We start from the raw sequence: 24,477 nt of genomic DNA on the forward strand, positions 1-24,477 counted from the left end.
TGATATAGGTTGTACAATTGTGTTCAATATATTTCTATATTAGTCACATTGTGAAAGAAGAATTAGAATTAAGAAAAAAGAACATGAGAAAGTAAATACATAAAAGAAGTTTTTTAAAGTGAACATAGTATGCTTTGCTATGCACTCAGAATACATTGGGTTTTTTCAAGATATGGATGCTATTTTCCTAAACAGGTCTCTCAGGATTGTCCTTCATCACTGATTTCCTGAGAGGAGCTGTGTCCATCACAATTGATCATCTCATTGTTTGTATATACAATGTTCTCCTGGTTCTCATTTTACTCAGTAGTAATTCATGCAAGTCCTTCTATGTTCTTCTGAAAACCAGTCACTCATGATTTCTTACTGAAAATGGTACCCCATCACATTCATATATCATAACTTGTTCAGTCATTCCCTAATTGAGAGACATCCAATATTTGGTACATGTGGGTCTTTTCTTTATTATCCCTTTGGGATATAGACCTAGTAGTGGAATTGCTGAATCTAAAGGTATGCACAGTTTTATCGTCCTTCTCCAGAATCGTTGGATCAGTTCACCAATTGATTATATCTCCATCAATTGATTATTTTCCTTTTTTTGCCATTTTAGTCAATCTGTTGATATTCTTTGGCCATTTATCAATTGGACCATGACTTATACTCTTATAAATTTGACTCAGTTCTCTATGTATTTTAGAAATGAGTCAATAAGCAATCTTGAGAGAAAATCCAAAATCATTTTTTCAATCAGTCTAGATATTAAAATAAAGAAAACCAGAATTCTATTTTACTTGTCCAGCAAATTTGCTTATTTCCATGAAAAAATGCAAGGCTATATTAATGCATATTTTTAGCAGCTGACCCAACATAAACATTTACTTCCTTTAACAGGAATATTCTATTATTTTTTTTCTATTTTTTTATAGGCAGGCTCTTTTTGTTTCACAGAATACATTCCTAATCTACTGATTTCTCTAATAAAATATTCTTCTGAATATTGAGATTCTTCTGAAAAGTGAACCTGGGTGAAAAGCATTCATTTGCTCAGGGGGGGTGCTTTGGAAAGGAGCATAAGCTCTGTGAAGTGAGGTCATTCTTTCAGTTTTCCTTCTTAGTATCTTCCAAGTAGACTTGCTAATTGTAATTGAAGGAAATGGTGCAGTTAGCTCCCTGGATGCATTGGAGCTCAGAGGAGACATCAAGAATATGATCACTCTTGAATAATTAGGAAAGGCAATAGAATAGATATTAATAATAATAATAATAATAATAATTTTTTAAAAGCTAAGCTATATTCTTTTGGGGGGGCAGGGTAGTGGGGTTAAGTGACTTGCCTAAGGTCACACAGCTAGGTAATTATTAAATATCTGTGGTCATATTTGAACTCAGGTCCTTCTAATTCCAGGGCTGGTGCTCTAGCTACTGCTGCACTTAGCTATCTCTAAGTTATATTCTTTCTCTTCTCTTTTATCAACTAGGAAGTCAGTGTCACTGTACCGTGGCATTCTTTCAATGTTAAAATTCTAAGTGTCCAGTGGTGTGTTAGACTAAAAATAAGATGACCTACTCACTTGCTAAGTTCCACAACTGAACTACCCTCTCTTATTAATAAACTCTGAGAGCATTTGTAATAATTGACTATGTGCATGAGAATGTTTTATTGGTAAGAGATAATTCCAATTTTCCTTGGTACCCATTCTAGCAAAGGCCTGTTATATTCTGACAACTTTCAACTTGGTCTTCTCTTTCTACTATGAAAATTTTAAATGCTCCCGAAGATACCATTTCTATATAAGACTGTGGAGGAAAGGGGAAGCAAGGTGGTGCAGTGAATAGAGCAGCAGCCCTGGAGTCAGGAGTACCTGAGTTCAAATCCAACCTCAGACACTTAATAATGCTCCATTACCTTGCAAATGTGCACACACACACACACACACACACACACACACACACACACACACACACGCGCGCGCGCGATTGTGGAGGAAGGCTGACCAAACTAATAAGTGTCTAAAACAAACAAATCTAATAACTTTCAGTCTAGATTAAAATTTTGGCTTTACTTTTGTACAAATGCTTCCATAAAACTGCTGATCATTGTTTGCCCACAGTGTAGAATCCTAATCAGATTCAAAATAAGACATAAATCCATGATTTTCAAGTTGCAATAAATAAGGTAGAGACCACTCTTTTGGAACTGAGATATCTGACTAGAAGAGAGAAAAGATCCAGTCACTAATTCTGAGAGAAAGATTTTCATAAGGGAAGCATGTTTCTATGATGATCATTACAAATCTAAGTAATTCCAAATCTCAGGTATGATTTATTTTATTTTTTATTATGAACTTAAACACCAAAAATTCCCATATATATATATATATATATATATATATATCAGAACACAAAAAAGGATTCTATATGAATCTATGAATCTCCTCACAATGCTCTACATATTACTTTCAAAATTGATCTTCTTGTGTCCTTATTTCTGAACTTCTGTTGTTGTCTATGTATTTGAAAATTTGTTTCAATGATCTTTTTTTACACTTCACTACTTACTGCACTCTACCCCTCCCTTCCTTTTCTCAAATAATTAAGAAAAAAAGGGTGGAGGTGGGATAAGAAAGCCTCTATAAGGAATCATTGCATTGACCAGATTTAAGTCTCTCCAAAGTTGTTTGTCTTTTTTATGTAATTATTCTTGTACTAATTATTTTCTGGTTCTATTTACTTCACTCTTTAATTCACACTCAGTTATCATCTGCATCTAGATCAGATGCAAGTACATCACAGGCTGAAAGTCCTCTCTTTTCTTGGCCTTATATAAACTCAACCAGTCTAGATTCTGACATCATCATGTAAAAAGAATATCTTCTTCATTTTCAAAATCATAGATTTCATGCTGATATTGATTGGTTCTGCTTCTTTATTCATGTTATTAAAACACAAAAGCAGAAAGCACACAGTGTATTTATAGTTAGCTATTTTTATTGAGTAGGTTAATTTGAACTTTACTGTATACATAACCTATAAGTTCAATGATATTTGTGTATATTTCTCTGCCAATAATACAAAGTCCAGTTTTCCTTAGCAGACTGTTTTCAAGAGTCACAATGATCAACAAATTAAATAGCTAGAAGTCAACCTGGTGAGGAACCTCTCTGAATTTGCTTAAGTTAGTCCTCAGAAAGCAGACCATCACTAGGCCCCCAAATCAATACAGCCAAGGACAGCCCAAGTCACTTCAATGACACAAAGGTATCAGTGTAAGACTACTGGAGGGTTAATTTACAATGGTTTATTAAGCTTATTCCAAATATCAAAGGATGGGAAATATTGCTATATTACTTTAGTTGTGCAACATTTATATCTCCAAAAACTTCTTCAAGCATATTTTTTACCTACCAGTTCATCAGACTTTTGATCAGAAGAATGAAAAGGAAATTGAAAAGGCATTACTCGGTCTTTTGTCAAATGAAAATGAACAGCAGTTTCATCTAGACTTACAGCAAATGGAAAGATGGATTTTGGTTCATACTCTGTGATGGAGAAAAAGAAATCATAGCCTCTTAAAGAGTTAGAAAGCAGCCATAGAGATGCATGCTCTTCAGTAAATCACACACTCCTCCTTTTAAGAGTCTCAGTTTCCTTATCTGTCAAATGAAGAACTTGGACCAGATGATCTCTAAGGTCCTGAACTTAAATATTCTACTCTATTTTCCATATTTTACAGATGAGAAAACTGAGACTTACTGAGATAAAGTGACTTTTGTTCATGGTCATGAAATGAATTAGTAGCAATAAACTAGGGAATAGAAATGTAGCCTAAGTGATCTATTAGGTTTCTTAAAAATAGTACATGTATGTATGTATGTATATATGTATACGTATATACATACATTCAAATAAATTTCACACATCCAATCCTTCTCTGCATTGCATTGTAGCATCACAAGACCATAGGTCTAGAACTAAAAAGGACCTCAGAAGTCATCTAGCCAAATCCCCTTATTTGACAGGTGAGGAAACTGAGTCAGAGAGGTTAGCAACTTACTCAAGGTCATGCAAGCAACATAACCAAGATTTTAACACAGGTTCCTCTGACTCTAGAGACACTGCCCCCTATTCTAAGTCATTTTGAAAATAAAAGAAAAATTCCTCCTCACCCATAAAAACATACTTTCTATTTTAAAAATAGATGCTCTGCTGACCAATTTATACTTTCTCTTTGCTGTGGCATAGAAAGTAGCTCTATATTTAGTTTTATAGACACAGTGACTCCTTGTTGGCAAAGGAGAATTTCTTTTATTAGGAACTTTAGTATAAGAAGTAGAAATGATATAGGAGGAATGGTTGTTAGGACATCAAATAAAGCAATTATTAATAGCTATAATAATGATCATTATACTTGGTGTTTACATAGAGCTTTCAGATTTATAGTGTTTTGTTATACTTCATTTTATTTTATCTCACCAACTTAGGATGTAGTTACTACTATATTAAATCATGAAGAATTGAGGTGACACAATGGATAGAGCACTGGGCCCAGGATGAAGATGGCCTGAGTTCAAATCTGACCTTGAATACTTACTAGCTGTGTGATCCTGAGTAAGTCACTTCACTGATCCTCCTCAGCTATAAAATGGATCACAACAGCTCCTACCTTGCAGGTTTTGGGAGAATCAAATGAGATAATATCTGTAAAGTGCTTAGCACAGTGACTGGCATAAGAAGGCACTTAATAAATGCTATTCCCTTCCCCAGGGTCACACAGCTAATAATTATCTAAGGAGAGATGCAAACTCAAATTTCTGAATTCCAAATACACCACTTTCTCTATTACTCCAAGTTGCTTTCACCTCCTGCTTCTGATAGTCCATGAAATAGAAGTTATGAATAAAAAGTCATGCCCAGTTGTAACCAGGTAAGACTAAACTTTGCATGATTTATGATTATTTTAAAATATTTTAAAAGGATGTTGTCTGCATAAAGAACATTTATTTCTAGAGGATTAACTGAGAGAGGTCTACCATATTTACATAAATATAGTTGTAACCAAACCTGTTCTTTCTTCTTGGGCAAATTTTCTTAATAACATTTGTTTGTCTACTTTATGAAGATCATTTAACAATTTGTGTAATCTTTTTCGAATCAGGAGCTAGAATCATAAAAAAAAGTTTTCAAATTAATAATCTGGACATGCTAAATTTGGCATTCAATTAATATGCAATAGTAAATTAAAAGAACTAAAGTGATTATTAACTATCATATTGTTGCATAAAGGTGTGGAGATTTTAGCAGATAGTAAATTCAATATGAACCAATGGTATGACACAATAGGAAAAAAATTAATGCAACTGTGTTTAGAAAAGCATTGTATCCAAACCACAGGAGGTGATAGTGCGATAGTACTCTGACAGTGACAGGGTCCAAGCACACTATGATTAGTTCTGGACACTATATTTCAGGGAAGATAACAAGTTGGAAAGTGTTCAGAAAAAATGAAATTAGGATAGTGAGGAGTTTGAGATTGGGAGAATTGGTTAAAAAAATGGTAGAAGGGAGGGAAGAGAGATACAATAAATGTCTTTAGGCATTTGAAGGATTATCATGTTAAAAAGAAACCTGACTTTTGACTTGTTTTCTCTGGTTCTTGAGGGAAAAACTAGGTTCAAAATTTGGAATTTGTAGGTAGAGAATCAGATTTAGTACCCAAAATCTGAACTATCTGAAAGTGGAATGGCCTTGAGAAGTACTAGAGGTCTTCAAATAAAATCCATTTACTTGGGAGAGAAATCCTTTACAGGTACTACTTGGACATGTTTTAAGGTCCCCTTTCAATTCTGAGATTCTGATTTTGTGAATGTGCACTTTATTCTTAAAAGATTATTTTTATGTGGAGAAAAATTGAAACAGAATTGAATCCTACCTCATCCCACCCCAATTTAAGCACTTAAGTCATGTTTTATTGTGCCATGGAGGTGACTGAGTTTTTTTTAATTGTGATGTAAGAAAAATCTATTATCTAAGGTAGAAGGGTCAAACACGCATGTAAGTCATGTTAATTTGTGGTTTTCTAAGTCAATATATAGTTTAAGATTAAGATTTCAGTTTCTCAAATTTTTTTGACTTCAACTCTCACTGACTACCTACCAGATCATAAAGAGGTTGTGATCCATGTCCGTGGAAGAAAACTCTATAATGATGATATTATAGCTCACACAGTAACAAATAGAATTTTTAAGAGTTGGAAAAAAATTTGTGTCTAATAAAGACATACTTTTTTAAAAAAGTTTTTCCAAGGCAATGGGGTTAAGTGACTTGTCCAAGGTCACACAGCTAGGTAATTGTTAAGTATCTGGGACTGGATTTGAACTCAGGGACTCCTGACCCCAGAACCAGTGCTCTTTATCTACTGTTTCACCTAGCTGCCCCAAAGATATACTTTTAAATGGACTTGTGCTTATATACAGTAGCCTTAATGTACATATGGTAAATAAAAAACAAAACTCTCATTTTCAAACTGTAGGAATGCTGTTATTGGGTTAAAGGCTATGATACTGGTTTTTATTTTTTTAGGATATTTAGTCCTTACATAGTCCCAACACATTATCTTTATTGCTTACAATAAAAATACGAAGTAGGATTATTAAAAATACAAACAAAATTAGTTGAAAAATAGGCTATTAGATACTACAGTTCAGAACTGAAATTAGTTCTAGGTTTCCTGAACTCTAACATTATTATATAAACAAAAGTCTTTATTCTGGACCCATATAGAGAGTTCTCTGCCAAAAGTCCCCTATAATCTTATACTCCTCTTATTTTTTGAAACAGTGAAGACTTCTGTCAACAAAAAAAAAAATGATCTTTCCAAATCTAATGCCCTCTTCTCAAAAGCTCCTCATTTTCCTTGACTTTTTTTGTTAACTGTGGACACCTTTTCCTCCACACTTTCTCCTCTCTGGGTGTGTGACACTGCTTTTTCTTGATTCTCCTCTCACCTGAAGATCATTCCTTTTCTGGCATACCTCCTAATTATGGGTATCTCCTAAAGTTCTGACCTAGTCTCTCTTTTCTTTTTTCTTTATACTTTCTCACTTAGTGATTTCATTAGTTTTCAGGGGGTTCAGTTATGATAGATAGATAGATAGATAGATAGATAGATAGATAGATAGATAGATAGATAGATGATTACTAGACATATTCAGCTCTGCTCCCTTCTGTTCTCCAACTCCTCATTTCTAACTCTTTATTGGGCATTTCAAACAGGATGCTATAGGCATCTCAAACCCTATTCTCTTCTGGACATCCTGATTACTGTTGAATACCATTCATAATGTGGCTCAAAACATTAATTACCAAAAAATTTTAATGAGTCTCTTACAAATGAGATTTGATACAATGCATCAATGGGAGAATAATAGGATGAATCAAGTGAGACAAGTTTGGGGACAGATTGTAATAGGCCTTGAGAATACAAAGCTGAATAATTTGAATTTTATGCTGTAGGCCATAGGGAACCATCAAAGTTTTTGAGCAGAAGAGTGACATGACAAAATATATTTTTTGAGGAAATGAATGACAAAGAGCTCGAGAGGGGCAGAAATGCTGTCCATTGGAAATCTTTACAGGCAGACAAATGATCTCTCTGCTTCAATTCAGAATCAAATTATTTCAACCCAGTTGTTCAGGTTCTCTGTGTTGATAATTAAAAGATTCCTATTTCAACATGTAAGTTCCCTAAAGACCTTACCTTTCGTGCGGCTTGTTGAAATCTCTTTTGCCTCATAAATTTCTTCAGCCAAGGATTATTAACAAGAAGATCAAACTTAGGGAAAAATTCTGGTTCTTTCTGTGGGGGGGGAGAATTCTGAAAATTATTATTTCTCAAATTGCAAACCAGATCAGTATTAATTGACACATTCATTAGTCCATCTTATCCAAAGAGCACTGATTAATTGTCATTAGTATGTATAGCACTGGAAGAGGAAACTAGTCAGACTGGAGGAGGCAAAAAAAAAAAAGGAAGACATCATTCTCTGATCCTGAGCAATTTTCCTGGGGAGAACCAATACATATGTGTATATGTGTGTGTGAATATATATATATATATATATATATATATAAAATACTGAGAAATAATTATAAACACAAAAATGAAAGGAATATAGCTATAGCAGGGCAGAAAGTGAGACCACAAAAGTTGAGTTGGTCAGAGAAGGGACCCCAATCTTCCTATTAGAATTCCCAAATGTTTTCTTTACAAAATAAACTTCACAAGAAAGTTCAGAGATGTGAATGAGATTAATCAGAGAATACTTTTTTTTTGGCAGGGTAGTGGGGTTACGTGACTTGCCCAAGGTCACACAGCTAGGTAATTATTATGTGTCAGAGGTCAGGTTTTAACTCAGGTCCTCCTGACTCCAGGGCTTGTTCTCTATCCTCTGTGCCATGTAGCTGCCCCATGGAGCCGGTAAACCTTGAGTAAAAATAACATAAACAGAAAAAAAAAATGTTCTTGAAATGAGGAAAGGCAAAGATCCAATAAGGGTATCATTATTCTTTCTCTAGCTTTGGAATCTCAACTGCTCCCTCTCACTACATATATATCCACTCAAAATTTTGTCATTCTTACTTCTACATATCTTGCTACCATCTCCTTTCCTTCCCTTGGACAACCACCACCTTAGTATGTGCCCTTATCACTTTCTGCTAGTCAGTTTACTGCTATAGGCTTCTAATTGTTCTCCTTCAAGTCTCATTCTACTTCTGTCTGTCCTCTACACAGCTGCCAAAGTAATGTTTCTGAAGTATAAATCTGGCCATTATCATTTTTTGACTCAATAAACTCTAGTGGTTCTCTCTCAACACTAGAATCAAATATAAACTTATCTGGTTGGCATTTTAAAGTCATTTACAATCCAGTCCTAATATCCCTTTCCTGCCACATTAAACTTCATTCTCTTCATTGTGGTCTATTCAAGTTGGGTTTCTTACTATTCCTTATACATAACACTCTATTAATTTTTGTACTTTTGCACTATACCCCATGCCTGCAATAAACTCTCTCCTCATCTCTGTCTTTAGAATAGCTAATTTCCATCAAGGATTAGCTCAAGAATCACTTTCTAGACTAGGATTTTCCTGATTTCTTCACTGATGCTGCCTTGTATCTATTAGGTGAGTGTATGTTAATTCATACATACACATATTGTATCTTCTAATTATAACAAGCACCTGAGTATAGACCTTACTTTTTGTCACTGGTTTGGTTACATGGCAGGTACTTAGTAAATGCTTGTTAACTGATTGACCAAAAATGAAAGGATATTATTACAACATTAACTGAAGATCTCCTAGAAAGAAAAGAGTTGGTAAAAGAGTTCTATATTTACATACACATATAAATGCCCAGCAATAACAACTCAAACAAGTGAAAGAAATACCTCTTCTAATTTTCGATAGACTCGTGTATTAATAACTTGTGATGTGAGGCGTTCATACTCCTTTTCCAAAACAGGGTCTCCTCTTTCTGCCTTTAAAAAAAAATAGAATTACAGTTCCATACAGAGTAGATAAAGTGCTGATTCTGTTTGAAATCAATAAAAACAGGAAGGGGAAATCAAACTCCCTCAAGGAGTTCCTAGTGGGAATAGTAAAAGAGGATGCTTGATCCACATGGCCATTCTAATTTGAAACACTTAATAAAGGAATTTAAATTGGGGGATAATTAAATTGATAGAATCTCAGATGGTTTTTACTTTGTAACAGAGGATGCTGTCTAGGAAAAATCTTGCTGAGGTATTTGAAAGTTCTAGCAAGAATTTCAGGAAACCTGTAACACTCATTCTGGGGACTAAAAAGAATCAAAGGAAGTCAAATGGCTTCTTCATCATGAGAAAAACTGACTAGAACTAATTCAACTAAATGAAGCATCATGATGTAAACCATGGAGATGGACGTTTGTATCTCTTTGAATTCTTGTCCTTTCCTAGAAGTTGGAACTGACAATATCTCTCTGAACAAGGAAGACATCTCCCTTATTTTTCTTATTCTTGTCCTTTCTTTTCTTGCTGAATACTAGGCCTTGCCTCTACACTGAGGAACTCTTTCCCTTACTTGTCCCTATGCCAGACAAACATTTCATCTCGCATGTTCAAAATTTATCATTCACCTAATTTCCTTTCTAACTTCCCTATTTCTTCTGAGGCAACCCCCATTCCAATCACTTCCAATCACTCAGGTTTGCACCTTGTCTTGCTCCCTTGTCTTCACTCCTCATAGTTAATCGGTTGCTGTCTGGTAAATTCTATTTTGATTCTAAAATACATCACCTTCTCTTCACTCATAGAACCACCTGCCATCATTTCTCACGTAGATTACTATAACTGCTTCTGATTTGGTTCACCTGTCTCTAGCCTTTCTTCTCTCCAATCCATTCTCCTCAGACAGGTGCCAAGATAATCTTCCTTTAAGCATAACATCATTAGGGGGAGTAAAGTTTTAATTTGTCATTCAGGGACAGGATTTATCTTCTAATTGTCCTTTTCAACAACCCTAAAGAACTGGAAAGTTATATTTCCATGGCCTGTATTATAAGGCAAATTTCAGAAGAATGCATTAGGAAATTCTGTATTTGAAATAAAAAAAACTGACTTCTTAGATTAACTATTTTTTTGGAGAAATTCTTCTTTAAGTGAACTAGAATAAGAAGAAGGGGATGTTCACCTATTTTAAAAATTACTTTCCTAACATTATTAAATATTTTACAATGTATTATGAATTCAATTAATATGTACATTAGCTAGAGCTTGATGACAACAGCTTATGTGTTTTATCATTAATATAGAATAAACTCAGAGCAAGCTGTTTTTATATTATCTTCAGCTACATGCCTACTCCTAGGACTTCTTTCCCAGGGGAAAAGGACAGAGTTTAGTTGAAGAGGATCAGATATGAAGTTCTCTGGCCAAATCTGCAAGATTGTCACCACTTATATTCCTCCTGTTTTTAGGGCAATGCAGGACCTGAACACAGACCATACAGGACATCCAGAAAAACACAGACATACCATAAATTATTTTTTCATCATGATTTTGATATATCCCAGGTCTGCGTAAAAAATTAAATGGGAATATTTTGGAAGTTTTGTGTAAGCTGTAGAGGAAATGTGAAGGCCAGCAAACACAGAAAAAAAAGTTGTATGATGGAGAATGGATGGGAGAAAAGAGAGGCTAGAGGCAGGTGAACCAATCAGAAGCTATTATAGTAATCCAGGTGAGAAATGATGGCAGGTGGTTCTATGTGAATGAAGAGAAAGTGATGTATATTAGAATCAAAATAGAATTTACCAAACTCTGCAAATGATTAACTATGAGGAGTGAAGACAAAGGAATATGTATAAAATATGTGTATAGTATCATAAAATATCAACTGCAAATTTGAATAAGGTACTATGTAAACAAACCCATAGAAGAAATTAAAAAAAAATTCAGACTTCTTTGGTATGAAGAGAGATTCAAAAAAATTAACATGGATTTTCTCAATCACTGGGCTGTTGCATCATTAACCCTATGATGTGAAAGAGATAATTGTAGTCTGGAGGAGGCAGAGGGTAAATCTCATTGATTGCAACCAAGCCTTGCCTGACTTTTTGGAGTTTACTTGTCTGTCATTCTCTGAGGTTCCCATATACTTCACAATGAACATCACAGGCTGACAAAGGTACACTGTTACTTAAAAAGCACTGCAAAGTTTAGTTCAATATGTGCTCCTTCCCTATACCAGATGTGGATGAAAGACTTTATCTCATCTTCATTGTGTAGTAATAACTGGGTTCCCCTGCCTGTGAAAAGTTTGTGATTATGGGGAATGTTTGAAATTTTACTTTCCAAATAGTACTTGGAGAATGTAAAAAACTGAAACTTAGTCAACTTATATGAGAATCTTCATTTAGAGAAAGACATTAAAATTCAGGCAACTAGACCATATACTTTTATACCTTCAAATAGAAAAGGGGAGGAAAAACATCTATTGGATCGCATCATATGGATCCCCAATACAGCTGATAGTCTACATCTAAATACCAAAAAAAATTTATTTTAAATTATTTTAAAATTTAATTTTAAAAAATAAAATACACACATATGACAAAATGTACTCATTATCTTTAATGCCTATTTTTCATATAAAATTACCATAAATTCTGACCTCATAGTGCTCCCAAAATTTTTTCACTTCTTCTTGATGTTTCATCTTATATTTATAAGTGATGGGATCACTACCAAGGTGCACCTGCCTGTGATGAGGGTAAAAAGATTCCATTATCAAAAGCAAGTTCTTAAATACCATTCATTGAAACACAGTGACATTTTAAATTTAAAACTTCATATTTACCATCCCCACCTAACAGGCATATAGAAATCACACAGGAGATATTCCTCAAAAGAAAAAAAAACCTTGAGATTTCATCAGTCACAAAAGTGATTATGCTCAAAGGTAATAAACAGTCTTATCTAGAGGAGAGCCATATATTCTCTAATAACTGTCTTTTGTTGTTAGATAGATTCCTGCCTGGACACTGGAATTCTACAGTTTTACAAAGTAAAGAATAAGAGAGCAAAAGCTTAAATTGAAGCAAAGATGTTAGGTTCAGGATGAAGGGTTTTCTTGACTGTGATGGATTTTAGCTAGTGCATTTGATTAGAAAGAGGCAGAATGTCCAAGTCAGAAGGATCACCAGCCTGAGAGTCAGGAGCCCTGGGGACCAGTCCTGCCTTTGACAATAATGAACTATGGTGGATTAGCTCTAGGAAAGCAACTTCACTTTGCTGGGATTCAGTTGTCCTATCCATCTGATGGAGGGAGTTCAACTAGAACTCTACTCATAAAATGGGTTCCTATCCGACTGTTGAAAAGAAAAAACATAGATTAAGTTACCACTTGAGGCATTTATAATGTTATATTTACCTGACTAATTATAGCTTAATATAAAAATGAAATTAAAATAATGACATTTATATAGTTTTTACAATTATTATTTCATTTGGTCCTTAATGACCCTGGGAGGTAGGTGTTATTATTATCCTCATTTTACATAAGAGGAAAATTGAGATAAACAGTGGGTCAGTGACTTACCCAGGGTCACTAAATCAAGTTCTAGGTACTCACACCTCTCTGAAACTTCACAACTCAAGTAAAGTACCTGAGGCTGGATTTGAGCTCAGGTCTTCCTGATTCCAGGTTATCTACTTCCCCACCTATCTACAATATACCCAACCACTCCCATGCACAAACATGTCCTTGCATTAATCTAGTGAAAATAGATTTTTTTATACAAATTTTACCATAGGACATAAAACATAACTTGGAAGGAAACACCTAAGTCAAGTTCTAGGAACTCACACCTCTCTCTGAAACTTCACATATCTCTAAGGGGAAACTGGGCTTGAATCCTCACATCAGCATAGGCTATGGGGTGCTCTAACACAAATAGCAGGAAACTGAGATAACGGTGCGGGCCAGGGACATAATATTTTGGGGGCATATATGAATGAGTATGCACCTCAAATTGAGAGAGTCAATGCCAGCTGCTGTGGATCTGGACCCTTTTTATAGATCAGGGTAGTTGAGCTACATATTCCAACAAATCTATGCTACCATTTTGTTCACATTTCTGACAAAACACAATTTGGCCAATTTATTTATTCTGACTGAACCAGGTACTCTCTTAAGTCAAAGGGTAAAAAAATGAGGACAGATATGGGAGAGAAAAATTAGATTTGTGCTGGGGAATTAAATATACAAAAAGTCATTACATCATATTGAGAACTAGATATACATGTCATCACCCACAAACAATCCATCATATGACCAAAACATGACTGATATTTACCACTTAAGATGATTGTCTGCCTCTTCAGCAGCCTCCCATTTGACTTTCTGTAAAAACAGAGCTTCTTTCATTTGTCTCGTTTTGTATAATTCATCACCATGGTGCAAAACTGCAGATGGTATCAAACAATTATTATGCCAGTAATCAAATCAGAATTTTTGCAAAAAGAAAACACATGTTCATGGCAAAACAAAACTGCTAACAACCAAGTTTGTTTGCATGTATCATGGGTAGGGTAAACTTTCACCTCTCTCAGAGAGATGAAATTTTGTGAGATTAATTTTACCTTTTCTTAATTCTCTAATCTCCAATTTTCCTGCTTCTGACTTTAAAATGTTTGCCACAGCTAAAGAACTGGATAAATTTGTTGGAAATTTGAAGTCTTTGTATTCAGTTTCCTGCAGAACAAAGTAAATAGTAAAAATATTCAACTTATTTATATTACTCATTTTGATAATTAAAAAGAACATTTCTGAGTATTTGCTAGTTTGCCTTAATTTCCAAAACTTTGGCCTTTTCAGGTGGTTTTTTCTTTGTTATAGGAATGTATGCCTTTTCAGGAGGAGCTTGAATTTTCTTGGAGAGAGCACTTAATTTCTTAAAATCTTCTGACCTGTGATTGAGAACAATAGATATTACATTATGATAATAACAATCCAAGCATGCTTCTTCCTGGCAGCTTTCCCAACTGTGTACAATAGTTATTCCTACATCTAAAATGTAGGAATAAAAACCTAGGAAAATATTTACTAAAATCAGTACTCTTCATTCTATCCATATGCATCAAATTAGACATTTGGGTTTATTTGTTTTTATAACCTTAAAGAAAAAATAAACAAAACAATGCAATCTAGCAGGAAATAGTTTATATAATAAATGTCTAAATTCCATTTTTATCTTAAGAGTTTATATTCATTTATTTCACCAATAAATGGAAAATACTGCCTACTACATTTCTGAGAGAGAATCTTTCAAAAGATATATATATATATGTATATATATATATATATAAATGCAGAAAAATATTTTGTAATGCAAAATACCTAATGATAGTTGTGGAGAGACCACCACCTAGCATATTTGAAGAAACTTGGGGGGGGGGTTATTCTGAGATCTGAAGGAAATAAGAGACTATTTAGAAGTGTTAGTCTGTACAAAAATATACAAATATTTTTCATGGGGTCATAACTTTTCTAGTAAATCCTATGAAAAAGCTTCAATGATATATTTGGGAGGAAATATGGAATCTAAGTATATGGTAAGTACCAGTGTGTCATTGACATGCTTCACTGATGCAGGGGAAACATGGTGGGGTCATGGGATGGAAGCAGTTGGTTCTTCTTTAGAACAAGAACATCCCAGAACTTTATTTATTTTTGTATACAGAACTTCTTGAAAGGAGAAAAGAAATAAGCAATACACATAAAATTACATGTTACTAAAACTAGAAAAGACTGAAAAAGTTATCTCATCAAGTACTCTCATTTTAAGGATGAAGAAACTTAAGTTGTAGGAAGGGAAGTAACTTGTCCAAGGTCACACAGCTAGTAAGTAGCAAAAGTGAGACTTGAATCCAGGTCTTCTAATTTTAAGGCTGTCATGTTTTTCCTCTTAAATCACATAGAGGTGTATGTCTTCTTTCCCACAGACATGACTGGGCTTCCATTGAGTTTGCCAACAGAAATCCTTTTCCTCAATGGGGAACAAGATCAAGAGATTATTTTAGATTAGGTAGCTCAGAGTCAGTGGTTTTTAGTAACCAAAATAATTTCGCAAATTTGACACTATAAATTTCAGTACTTTTTTCATGTTTGTGAATTTTTACTCTTTTCATTATAATTAATTCCTTCACTTGGAGTCTCTGAAGGATCCATTCTTTCACCAAAGTAGGTATTCCTTCTATCAACTTGATCAAACTTCCTGGCTATGGACAGTCAGACATGTTTTTCCAAATATTTTCCACAGAAGATTTATACAGTAAGTTGGAGACCCTGTTCTTGATCTTTTAGAATCTTCAGGTTACCTGCATATTAGCTAGATCCTGCTATTACCATCAATCCACCTTATTTTCAGTTTATTTGTAAACGATGACTTTTTAGACTACTTCTTACAGATAAATCACTGTTGTGATCAATTTTTAAAATTTATTAATTTTTTAAAATAATTTTTATCAAACTTATTGATAAAAAAAACTGCATCTTGGGGATTTGAGTGTACTACGTAGCATATGAGTTGGACCTTGAATTAGTAAAGAGAGCCTATTCTCAGCAAGTAGAATAGAATGCACAAAAACAGAGACAAAAAAAAAGGAAGGACACATTTTCATTCAGTGAATAATCTAGTTCAGCTTGACAAATGAAGAAGTGTAACATGAAATATGTCTAGAAAGGTGGGAAAGAATCAAATTATAGAGGGCTTTACACGCCAGACTAAGGACTTACGTATTTTATTTGGAACTCAGTGAGGAAGATGTGATCAGATCTGTCTTCCAAAGATCCCGGCTATCACATCACAGATATATTTGAAAGTGGAAAGGCTAGAAATGCAGTTCAGGGTAGACGAAAACTAATGAGGAACTAAAATAGGTGGTGGCTATCTCAGCAGAAAGGAGGAAACACATGCAAATGATTATGGCTATGGGTCAACAGATAGGACTTGACAATTGACTGAATAACCTAGAGAAGGTTGAAGAGAAAAGCTATAAATAACTGGGTAATTGGAAAAAATGTTTATATAAAATTTGTTTCATCTGAGTAACTGTTATTTATACTCAAAATTAAGACTTTTCTCCTATCTAGAAGAGTGTTGGGGGGGGGGGGGTTGAAGAATACTTCTCTGTAAATTATCAGAGAGAATGAAATGATTATTTTAAAAAATAGAAGATTAAACATAAATACAAAAAAAGAAAAGTTTCTAAAAAGGTAGCAGCATATATAGTTTTGTATAATACATAAATTTTAGTTTTTTTCCCCCAAAGATAGAGTTTGACTCTCTGAGGAGGGAAAAAAGAAACCTGTCCTTCAAGGAATGTTGATATGGATTTGCAGATCATGTTAAGAAAGAAGTCATTTGTTATAGGTCAAAGAAAAGAGAAAAGAAGTATCAGTTGGTGCCTTCTTGCTGAGGAGTACATAGAAGAATTATTTGTTGTCCTAAAATAATGAGATAAATCTACAGACTTGCCTGTGTAAATATTCAAAATATTATGGTGACTCTCTCACCACTTGTCAGACCTAATGAAAACTTGTTATTTCTAGTGGGCACAAGTGATATTGGTATTTTTGCAGGCACTATGCTGAGATCTGGGAGGTACCAAAAATGACCAAAAATAGTCTTTCTGCCTCAAAGAATGAAGACTATATGCAAACAGTTACATAAAAATAAGCTTGATATAGCATAGATTAAAGGTGACTTCAGAGGGAAGACAATAGCATGAATGGGTACCAGGAAAGACTTCTTTTTTAAAATGTATTTTTATTTATTTAAGGCAATGGGGTTAAGTGACCTGCCCAAGGTCACACAGTTAGATAATTATTAAATGTCTGAGGTCAAATTTGAGCTCAGGTCCTCCTGACTCCACTCTATACACTGCATCACCTAAGCTGTCAAGACTTCTTGTGAAAGAGACATTCACTGAGACTTGAAGGAAGCCAGAAAGTGAAGATGAAGTGGGATGAGAGACAGCCAATGAAAAGACCCAAAGTGAAGAGATGGAGCATCTTGTGTGAGAATAGCAAGAGAACTAGTGTCACTGGATTGTAAAGTATATAAAGGGGGTTACATTCTAAGAAGTAAAGTATAGGAAAAGGTCAGGGTATTGAGGACCTTAAAATCCAAACAGAATTTTATATTTGATGTTAAAAATTTTTGAAAGAATTACTAAGAATTATTAAGTTTTAAAGCAGGGAACTGGAGGTTTAAAAAAGAAACTGGAGATTTAGGGTTACAGATGGTGTTTTCATGATGCTGTTAAGAAAAGGCAAGATGTCAGAAGAGAAAGACATATTTTAGAAGAGAACATCTGGTTCTGTTAACATTAATTTACAGAAAAATGAAGTCTGAAAGGGGGGATTTAAGATTTTTTAGCCATTGCTTTAAATATGGAAATGACAATCTCCTAGCCAGGGATGGAGGATACCTAACAAGAGTTGTTAGGAATATATTTGTAGAATCTTGCAGCTATAATCAAAAGGGCTTTAAACTGAAAAGGAAAGGGGAGGAACCACAGATTAACTACAAACTTCCATCAAGCTAGACAAAAAAATTTAGAAGGAAAAACATTAATAATAGAGAGGACTTAAAAAAAACATAGAAGACAAAATCCACGACATCAAATATCTATACATAAATGGCCAATTCTAATGAAAAGTGGTAAATCTGACCTCATAAATCATTAAGATTTATTGAGATGAAGATTCCAGGTTTGGAATATGAATCAGAAGTATATACCCTTTTCAAGAGCAATAGGATAGGAAAATAGAAAGCAGAGTAGAATTACATATATATATATATATATATATATATATATATATATATATATATGTATGAGGAAATCTAGTAATCAAGGTTGAAAGCATGACAGAAGACATTTGTATGAAGATCAAATACAATCAGAATCATTGAATTTTTGAGTTTGAAAGGATCTCAACAGTCATTAGGTCCATTGAACTAGAAAAAAAATTCCCGCCATTATATAAATGGTCTCTCTTTGAAAATTTTCAATGTAATAGATATATATATATAGAACTAGGCAAAAGGAGAAAATAAGATTAGGAGTTTAGGGAACAGATTACAAAACTGAGGTGGGGATATGATATTATAACAATTAGGCATGTCAACCATCCAAACATCTGCTTAAGCTCTATCTTGGTCAAAAGTGACCTGTTGATTTTTTGACTTGGCCTATAGATAAATTTATTTCTATATGGAGGAGATGGAGGAGGAAAATGCTATTCTGAAATAACAAATTGATTGCTGGGGTGGAATTGATGGGAACTTTTGACAAGCCAGTCCGTGTGTGATGAAAGGTTTGGAAAGTTATCCAGCAAAAATGTAGAAATCTATTTCAGTGGTCTGGAAACTTACTGGATTTAAATTCCTCTAAAAGTCTATGGACTGTAATTAAGGTTAGACTTAATTAAGGGAGGAGGAAATTAATTATACCTGAAAAGAAGAACCTAGATTTTTTAGAGATTTTAAAGGATTCAATTAGTTTTAAAGGAAAGTTCAATCAAAAATGAAAAATAATGCCATGAACCAATAAACTATTGCTTCAGAATAGCCTAAATAATCTTCAAAAACAAAACATAACAAAAAAACAAGCAAAGACCAGAGAAACCTGGCCATTAGAGGAGTGGTTACTGATTCCTCTACTGTGCAGCATAAGCTTTTTGAAATTAAAGCAGTAAGCAAACAATGGGAGAAAATGCTAATCATTCCTGTTTAGGCTGTCCTTCAGACTTCTGCTACTATTGAGGAGTCCCAATATGCCCTAGCTTTTCATCCTTAGGTCTTTCTAACTCCAGCCCTGGAATTAGCTCATTAGAAGTACCCTCTACCCCTGCAGCCCCTTCCTCGGATTGGATGTTCCTCCTAGAGCCTCCATTTAAAGATGGGGCCCAGGTCAACTATATCCTCTACCACGTCCAAGTATCCTGATCCTTTATTTCTTCCTTTCATATATTTTCTTCCACCATTAGAAAGTATGCTCTTGAGGCAGCTAGGTGGGGCAATGAATAGAGTACTGGCCCTGGAGTCAGGGAGACCTGAGTTCAAATCCAACCTGAGACACTTAATAATTGCCTAGCTGTATGACCTTGGGCAAGTCATTTAACCCCATTGCCTTAGGTAAAAAATAGAAAGTATGCTCTTTCCTTCTACTGTTTGTAAGTATTATCATATACATACAAACATATATATTCCTAACTGTTTAGCATATTGCTTGGCTCATAGTAAGCACTAAATAAAAGCTAATTGACATTTCTATGAAGAAAAAATCTTTTCATAGTCAAGAAAATATAAAGACTGAAAGATTGAAAAGATATTTTTTTTTTTTTTTGCTGACAAAACTCACTTTTTCATTCAAGGTTATACAAACTGTTGTCAGAAGAAATATAGGTGAGATCTTGGCATCTTCCTCAAACTGTAAGACAGAGGTGTCAAAAATACTTCCTGGGAATGGAGCTAGTAACACTCCCAAGTATGACTGGAACCAGATTAAAATTTAATTGGCAAATATTTAACAATATGAATAAAAATATAATAAAATATATATAATGTTAGTTTGTGGTTTTCTAAGTTAACACGAGGACTAGAGGGATCCTTTGGTATGGTTTATGTGATTCCTATTTCTATTTGAGTTCAAGAAGACTATAATAAGAAATCTATTTAAAAACGTTTTGGAAATTTTTACTTCTGATGTGCCTAGAAATCCAATAGTGACTGATAGAATGATGACTCTAATCATTATATTGATATACCAAAAAACAGAATTGTTCCAGCTTACATAAATTTCCAAATGAAGTCAGGCCATGTGTGATGAAAGGTTTGGAAACTTATCCAGAAAAAATGTAGAAACCTGTTTCAGTGGTCTGGAAACTTACCTGATTTAAATTCCACCAAAAGTCTATTGGCTGTAATTAAAGTTAGACTTAATTAAGGGAATGGGGAATTGATTATTATTTAACTTTATTTATTTTATATTTTATTATTATATTATATTCATTATAACTTTATATTCTATTATTTAACTAATTTAATTATTAATTAACTTAATGGAGGGGAAAATTCATTATTCATCAAAGGGATTAAAAATCTATTATGATTAAAAAATCAAGTTAAGGCAGCAAGAATTTACTAAGTTCTTACTATATTCCAGACATGAACTAAACGCTGAAGATACAAAGAAATGCAAAAAAATAGTCTCTGCTTTCAAGGGGCTCACATGCTAATGAGGGAAAAAACATGTAAATAATTAGGAGCATAAAAGGTAAACATATTGTAGATGGCCATCTGCTGCTAGTACAAGGGAACAGATGGTAAAGGACCTCTTGCCACAGATTGAGGATTGGAGCTGAGCTTTGAAGGAAACAAGGACCATGGAGAAGTGGAGCTGAGGATAGAGGGATGTGAGGGAAAGTCAATTAATGGGATGAAGACAGGAATTGGAGTGTTGTATTTAAGGAAGACCAAATAGGCCAACATAACCTGATATTAAAAAGTAAAGAAAGAAAGAAAGTATAAGAAGCCTGGAAAGGTGGGAGAGACTAGGTTATAAAGGTAACCTTCAAATATCAAACAGAGGAGTTTGATTCTATTCAAGAGATAAGGGTGATGTGGTCTGGACCTGGAGCAAGGTGGCCTCAGATACTTAATAGCTGTGTGACCCAGGGCAAGTCACTTAACCTGGCTTGCCTCAGTTTCTTCATCTGTAAAATGAGTTGGAGAAGGAAATGGCAGGTCATTCTATTATCTTTGCCAAGAGAAACCCAAATAAGGTCATGAAGATTAGAACATGAGTGAAAAAAAATGACAGAACAATAACAAGAAAGAGGTGATTAGAGGTCACTAGGATGTATTTAGTAGAGGGATGATGTTATTAGATTTATGTCTTAGAAAGTCCCTGGCAGCAAAGTGAAGGATGAGTTGGAGTGTGGAGAAGCAGGGAAAATAATTAGAAGGCTAATTCAACAGTCCAAGAGAAAGGTGATGATGGTCTGAACTAGGGTGGTGTGTGTGTGAGTGAGTGACATGGACACACAGGAGAGAAGTTATGAAGCTAAAAATGAAACAGTATGGCAATGGATTAGATATATGAGGTAACAGAGTGATTTCAAGGTTGCAAAACTATGTAACTGGGAGGATGGTGGCACTCTCAACAGAAAAAGGAAAATTCTGAAGATGGGAGAGTTTGAGAATAAAGTTAATGAATTTTGTTTTGGACAAATTGAGTTTGAGATAGCTACACAATATCTGCTTTAGAATTTCTAGTTTGAGAAGTCTGTAGGTGGTTGGTGGAAGTCTGTAGCTCATATGAGAGTCTATGGCTGAATATATATACATATATCTGCACAGGAATAATAATTGACCCATGAAATTTATATGATCGTCAAGTAAAGTAATGCAGAGTGAAGAGATGAGGGAACAGAGATTTAGGGGTAGGGTACCCATGGTTTAAAATGGGCAGAACCTGGATGAAGAATCACCAAAAAGATTGGGAAAAAAACAAAACAGAACAACGAAAGCATAGTGACACAAAAACAGAGGGGAATATTCAAGTCAAAGAATTAAAGAATATGTGTCAAAATCTTATGAGTTTAATGTCAAATCATGTAAAAACAAAGTGCTTGCAGCAAAAAATTGCAGAAGTTGTAAAATTTATTGTATAAGCCAACAAATTTAATATTTTACTTTGTCTTGGGTAACTTGCATATGCTTGTAAAAACCTCACAAAATACTTAGAACTTTTGAGGGGGAAGTCATAGCAAAAATATAAAACCACCAGTTATGTTTTCTTTGTTTTATTTTTAATTTTGATTTATGAGTTTTTATGTTCTCTGTATGCCCTGTACATTTTAGTTCAAGAGTTGCATAGATTTGAGAGCTGGGCAGATATCCAGTTCTATATTTTAAAAGTAGAGTGATTTTTTTTCATTTTCCAAATTATTTTAAGGTACTTCCATGACTTGCATTTCCATTATCATTTGTAAAAGTCTAAAGAAATTCCAAACTGAAAAATAGGAGCACAGGCATACTCTCTATAGCTCCTATCTAATGTTATTTCATAATAAAGTCTTTATGAATGTTGCTTGTCTGAGCATTGTGAAACCCTCCAGTAGCACTGCTCAGCATAACACCCATTCCTATGGAGCTGTTATAAACCAGTAGTTAATAGTGAGTACAGGATAGCCTAAATTGGTCTGAGAAATTCCAGGTAGAAGAGATGTCACACTGGAAGGTCAATTTATAATAGGGAAATCTGTTGAGGGAGGGGAAATAGTGACTAAATGTAAGACTTCCCAATGAGGGAGATGCAGTAAATAAGAGACAAATACAGTAGAGACAAGAAGGAACAAATGGAAAAGGATGGAGAAACTCATAAACTAGATTTGTACCCATAAGGTTCTGTGTGCTATAGGAAGCTTTTTATACAGAGATATAACCTTGCCCACCTGTGCCTCTATTAATTCTCGACACCAGATGCTAGCCTGGATACAGACTGACCTCAGCCACATTGATTCATTTAGACAGTCAATGACATTAGGTAGAGTACCAGACAACATTAACCAGATACATTGCCTTGTGCAAAAGGCAGGTTTGGGGTTGCTGAAAAATGAAATCTCTGAAAAGTCCAATCAAGAAATAAGTTAATGCTGTATTTGTAAAAAGTATTTTATGACTCACATCTTTTCACATTGTTTAATGTTGGCGCTCCATTCTCTCCAGGTTATTTAAAAAAAAAAGAATTTGGAGGTTTAAAGAGTGTTCCAACAATCTTAGAAACAACAACTATAATCAACACCACAACAACCAAGTGAACTTGTACCTCAAAGCCATTTGAGGAGTTGATGTTCCAGTGAATGTACATACATAAGGCGTAGAGTTGAACTGAGAAATCCACAGCTGCAATTTTATTCGTACAGTTCCATATCTAAATGGTGCAAATGTAATAGTCAGATTCACTTTCCCATTTGATGGAATTATTCCTAGGGAAGACAACCAAACCTATATTTTAAAATGGGTTATTTTTCCTTTTTTGCCAATTTGAATAAAAAGGCTCAAATATGTAACATAGTCATAATGATCTCTGTCATCAGGCTTTTGAGAAAAAAAGTCAAATTTCTCATATTTCCATTGATCTTATTAAATCAATTATGCATGAACCATTTACTAAAATTTTTGGTGATGTCACACATATAATATGCTTTAATTTTAATGCATTTAAGAAGAAATTTCAGAACTATAATCCCTTAGCAAATTACAAGATGTCAACATCAGTGCAATAAACAACATGGAAAAATATTATATAAGACATGCACCTAAGGAAAAGGCAATTTATCTCAATATTTAAAACTGGTTTACCTTTTGTTGAACCTGATTCTATCATTTCAAGGGGTAGAATAATATTCATGTCAAAGTCATATATCAATCATCTATTTTTCTTTTTTTTAATTTTATTTTTAGTTTTTGCAAGGCAATGTGGTTAAGTGACTTGCCCAAGGTCACACAGCTAGGTATTAAGTGGCTGAGGTCAAATTTGAACTCAGATCCTCCTGATTCCAGGACAGGTGCTATTCACGGTGCCACTTAGCTGCCCCAATCATATATATTTCTTAAGAAAAATATGTGGGGCAGCTAACTGGTACAGTGAATAGAGCACTGGCTCTGGAGTCAGGAGGACCTGAGTTCAAATTCAGTCTCAGCCACTTAATAAATACCTAGCTATGTGGACTTGGGCAAGTGACTTAATCCCAATGCCTTGCCAAGAAAGAAAAAGAGAAAAATATGTGAGATGCTGTAGGAGTGAAAATTCTCTATAAGCTAATAGCTCTCAGGGAACAGAAGAGTCGTATTTTTGA

The 24,477-nt window shown here is 34.2% G+C and overlaps 1 protein-coding gene across 6 annotated transcripts in view; it reads right to left on the reverse strand.

Moving 5' to 3' along the window:
* Positions 1 to 24,477, reverse strand: part of CFAP221 (cilia and flagella associated protein 221) — a 143,282-nt gene that overhangs the window by 39,604 nt on the left and 79,201 nt on the right. For 5 of the 6 annotated variants that reach the window (XM_074214991.1, XM_074214993.1, XM_074214989.1 and 2 more), the window contains 9 exons: positions 23,445 to 23,604; positions 14,393 to 14,513; positions 14,187 to 14,298; positions 13,901 to 14,009; positions 12,217 to 12,304; positions 9,453 to 9,542; positions 7,760 to 7,858; positions 5,065 to 5,161; positions 3,409 to 3,542 (listed from right to left, as the gene is read on the reverse strand). In XM_074214991.1, coding sequence (XP_074071092.1) covers positions 3,409 to 3,542; positions 5,065 to 5,161; positions 7,760 to 7,858; positions 9,453 to 9,542; positions 12,217 to 12,304; positions 13,901 to 14,009; positions 14,187 to 14,298; positions 14,393 to 14,513; positions 23,445 to 23,604 — 1,010 coding nt within the window. The remainder of the gene's footprint in view (positions 1 to 3,408; positions 3,543 to 5,064; positions 5,162 to 7,759; positions 7,859 to 9,452; positions 9,543 to 12,216; positions 12,305 to 13,900; positions 14,010 to 14,186; positions 14,299 to 14,392; positions 14,514 to 23,444; positions 23,605 to 24,477) is intronic. The other variant, XM_074214994.1, reaches the window with a different exon arrangement.

This window comes from Macrotis lagotis, chromosome 1 (assembly GCF_037893015.1).
Source record: "Macrotis lagotis isolate mMagLag1 chromosome 1, bilby.v1.9.chrom.fasta, whole genome shotgun sequence".
NCBI classification, from domain to species: Eukaryota; Metazoa; Chordata; class Mammalia; order Peramelemorphia; family Peramelidae; genus Macrotis; species Macrotis lagotis.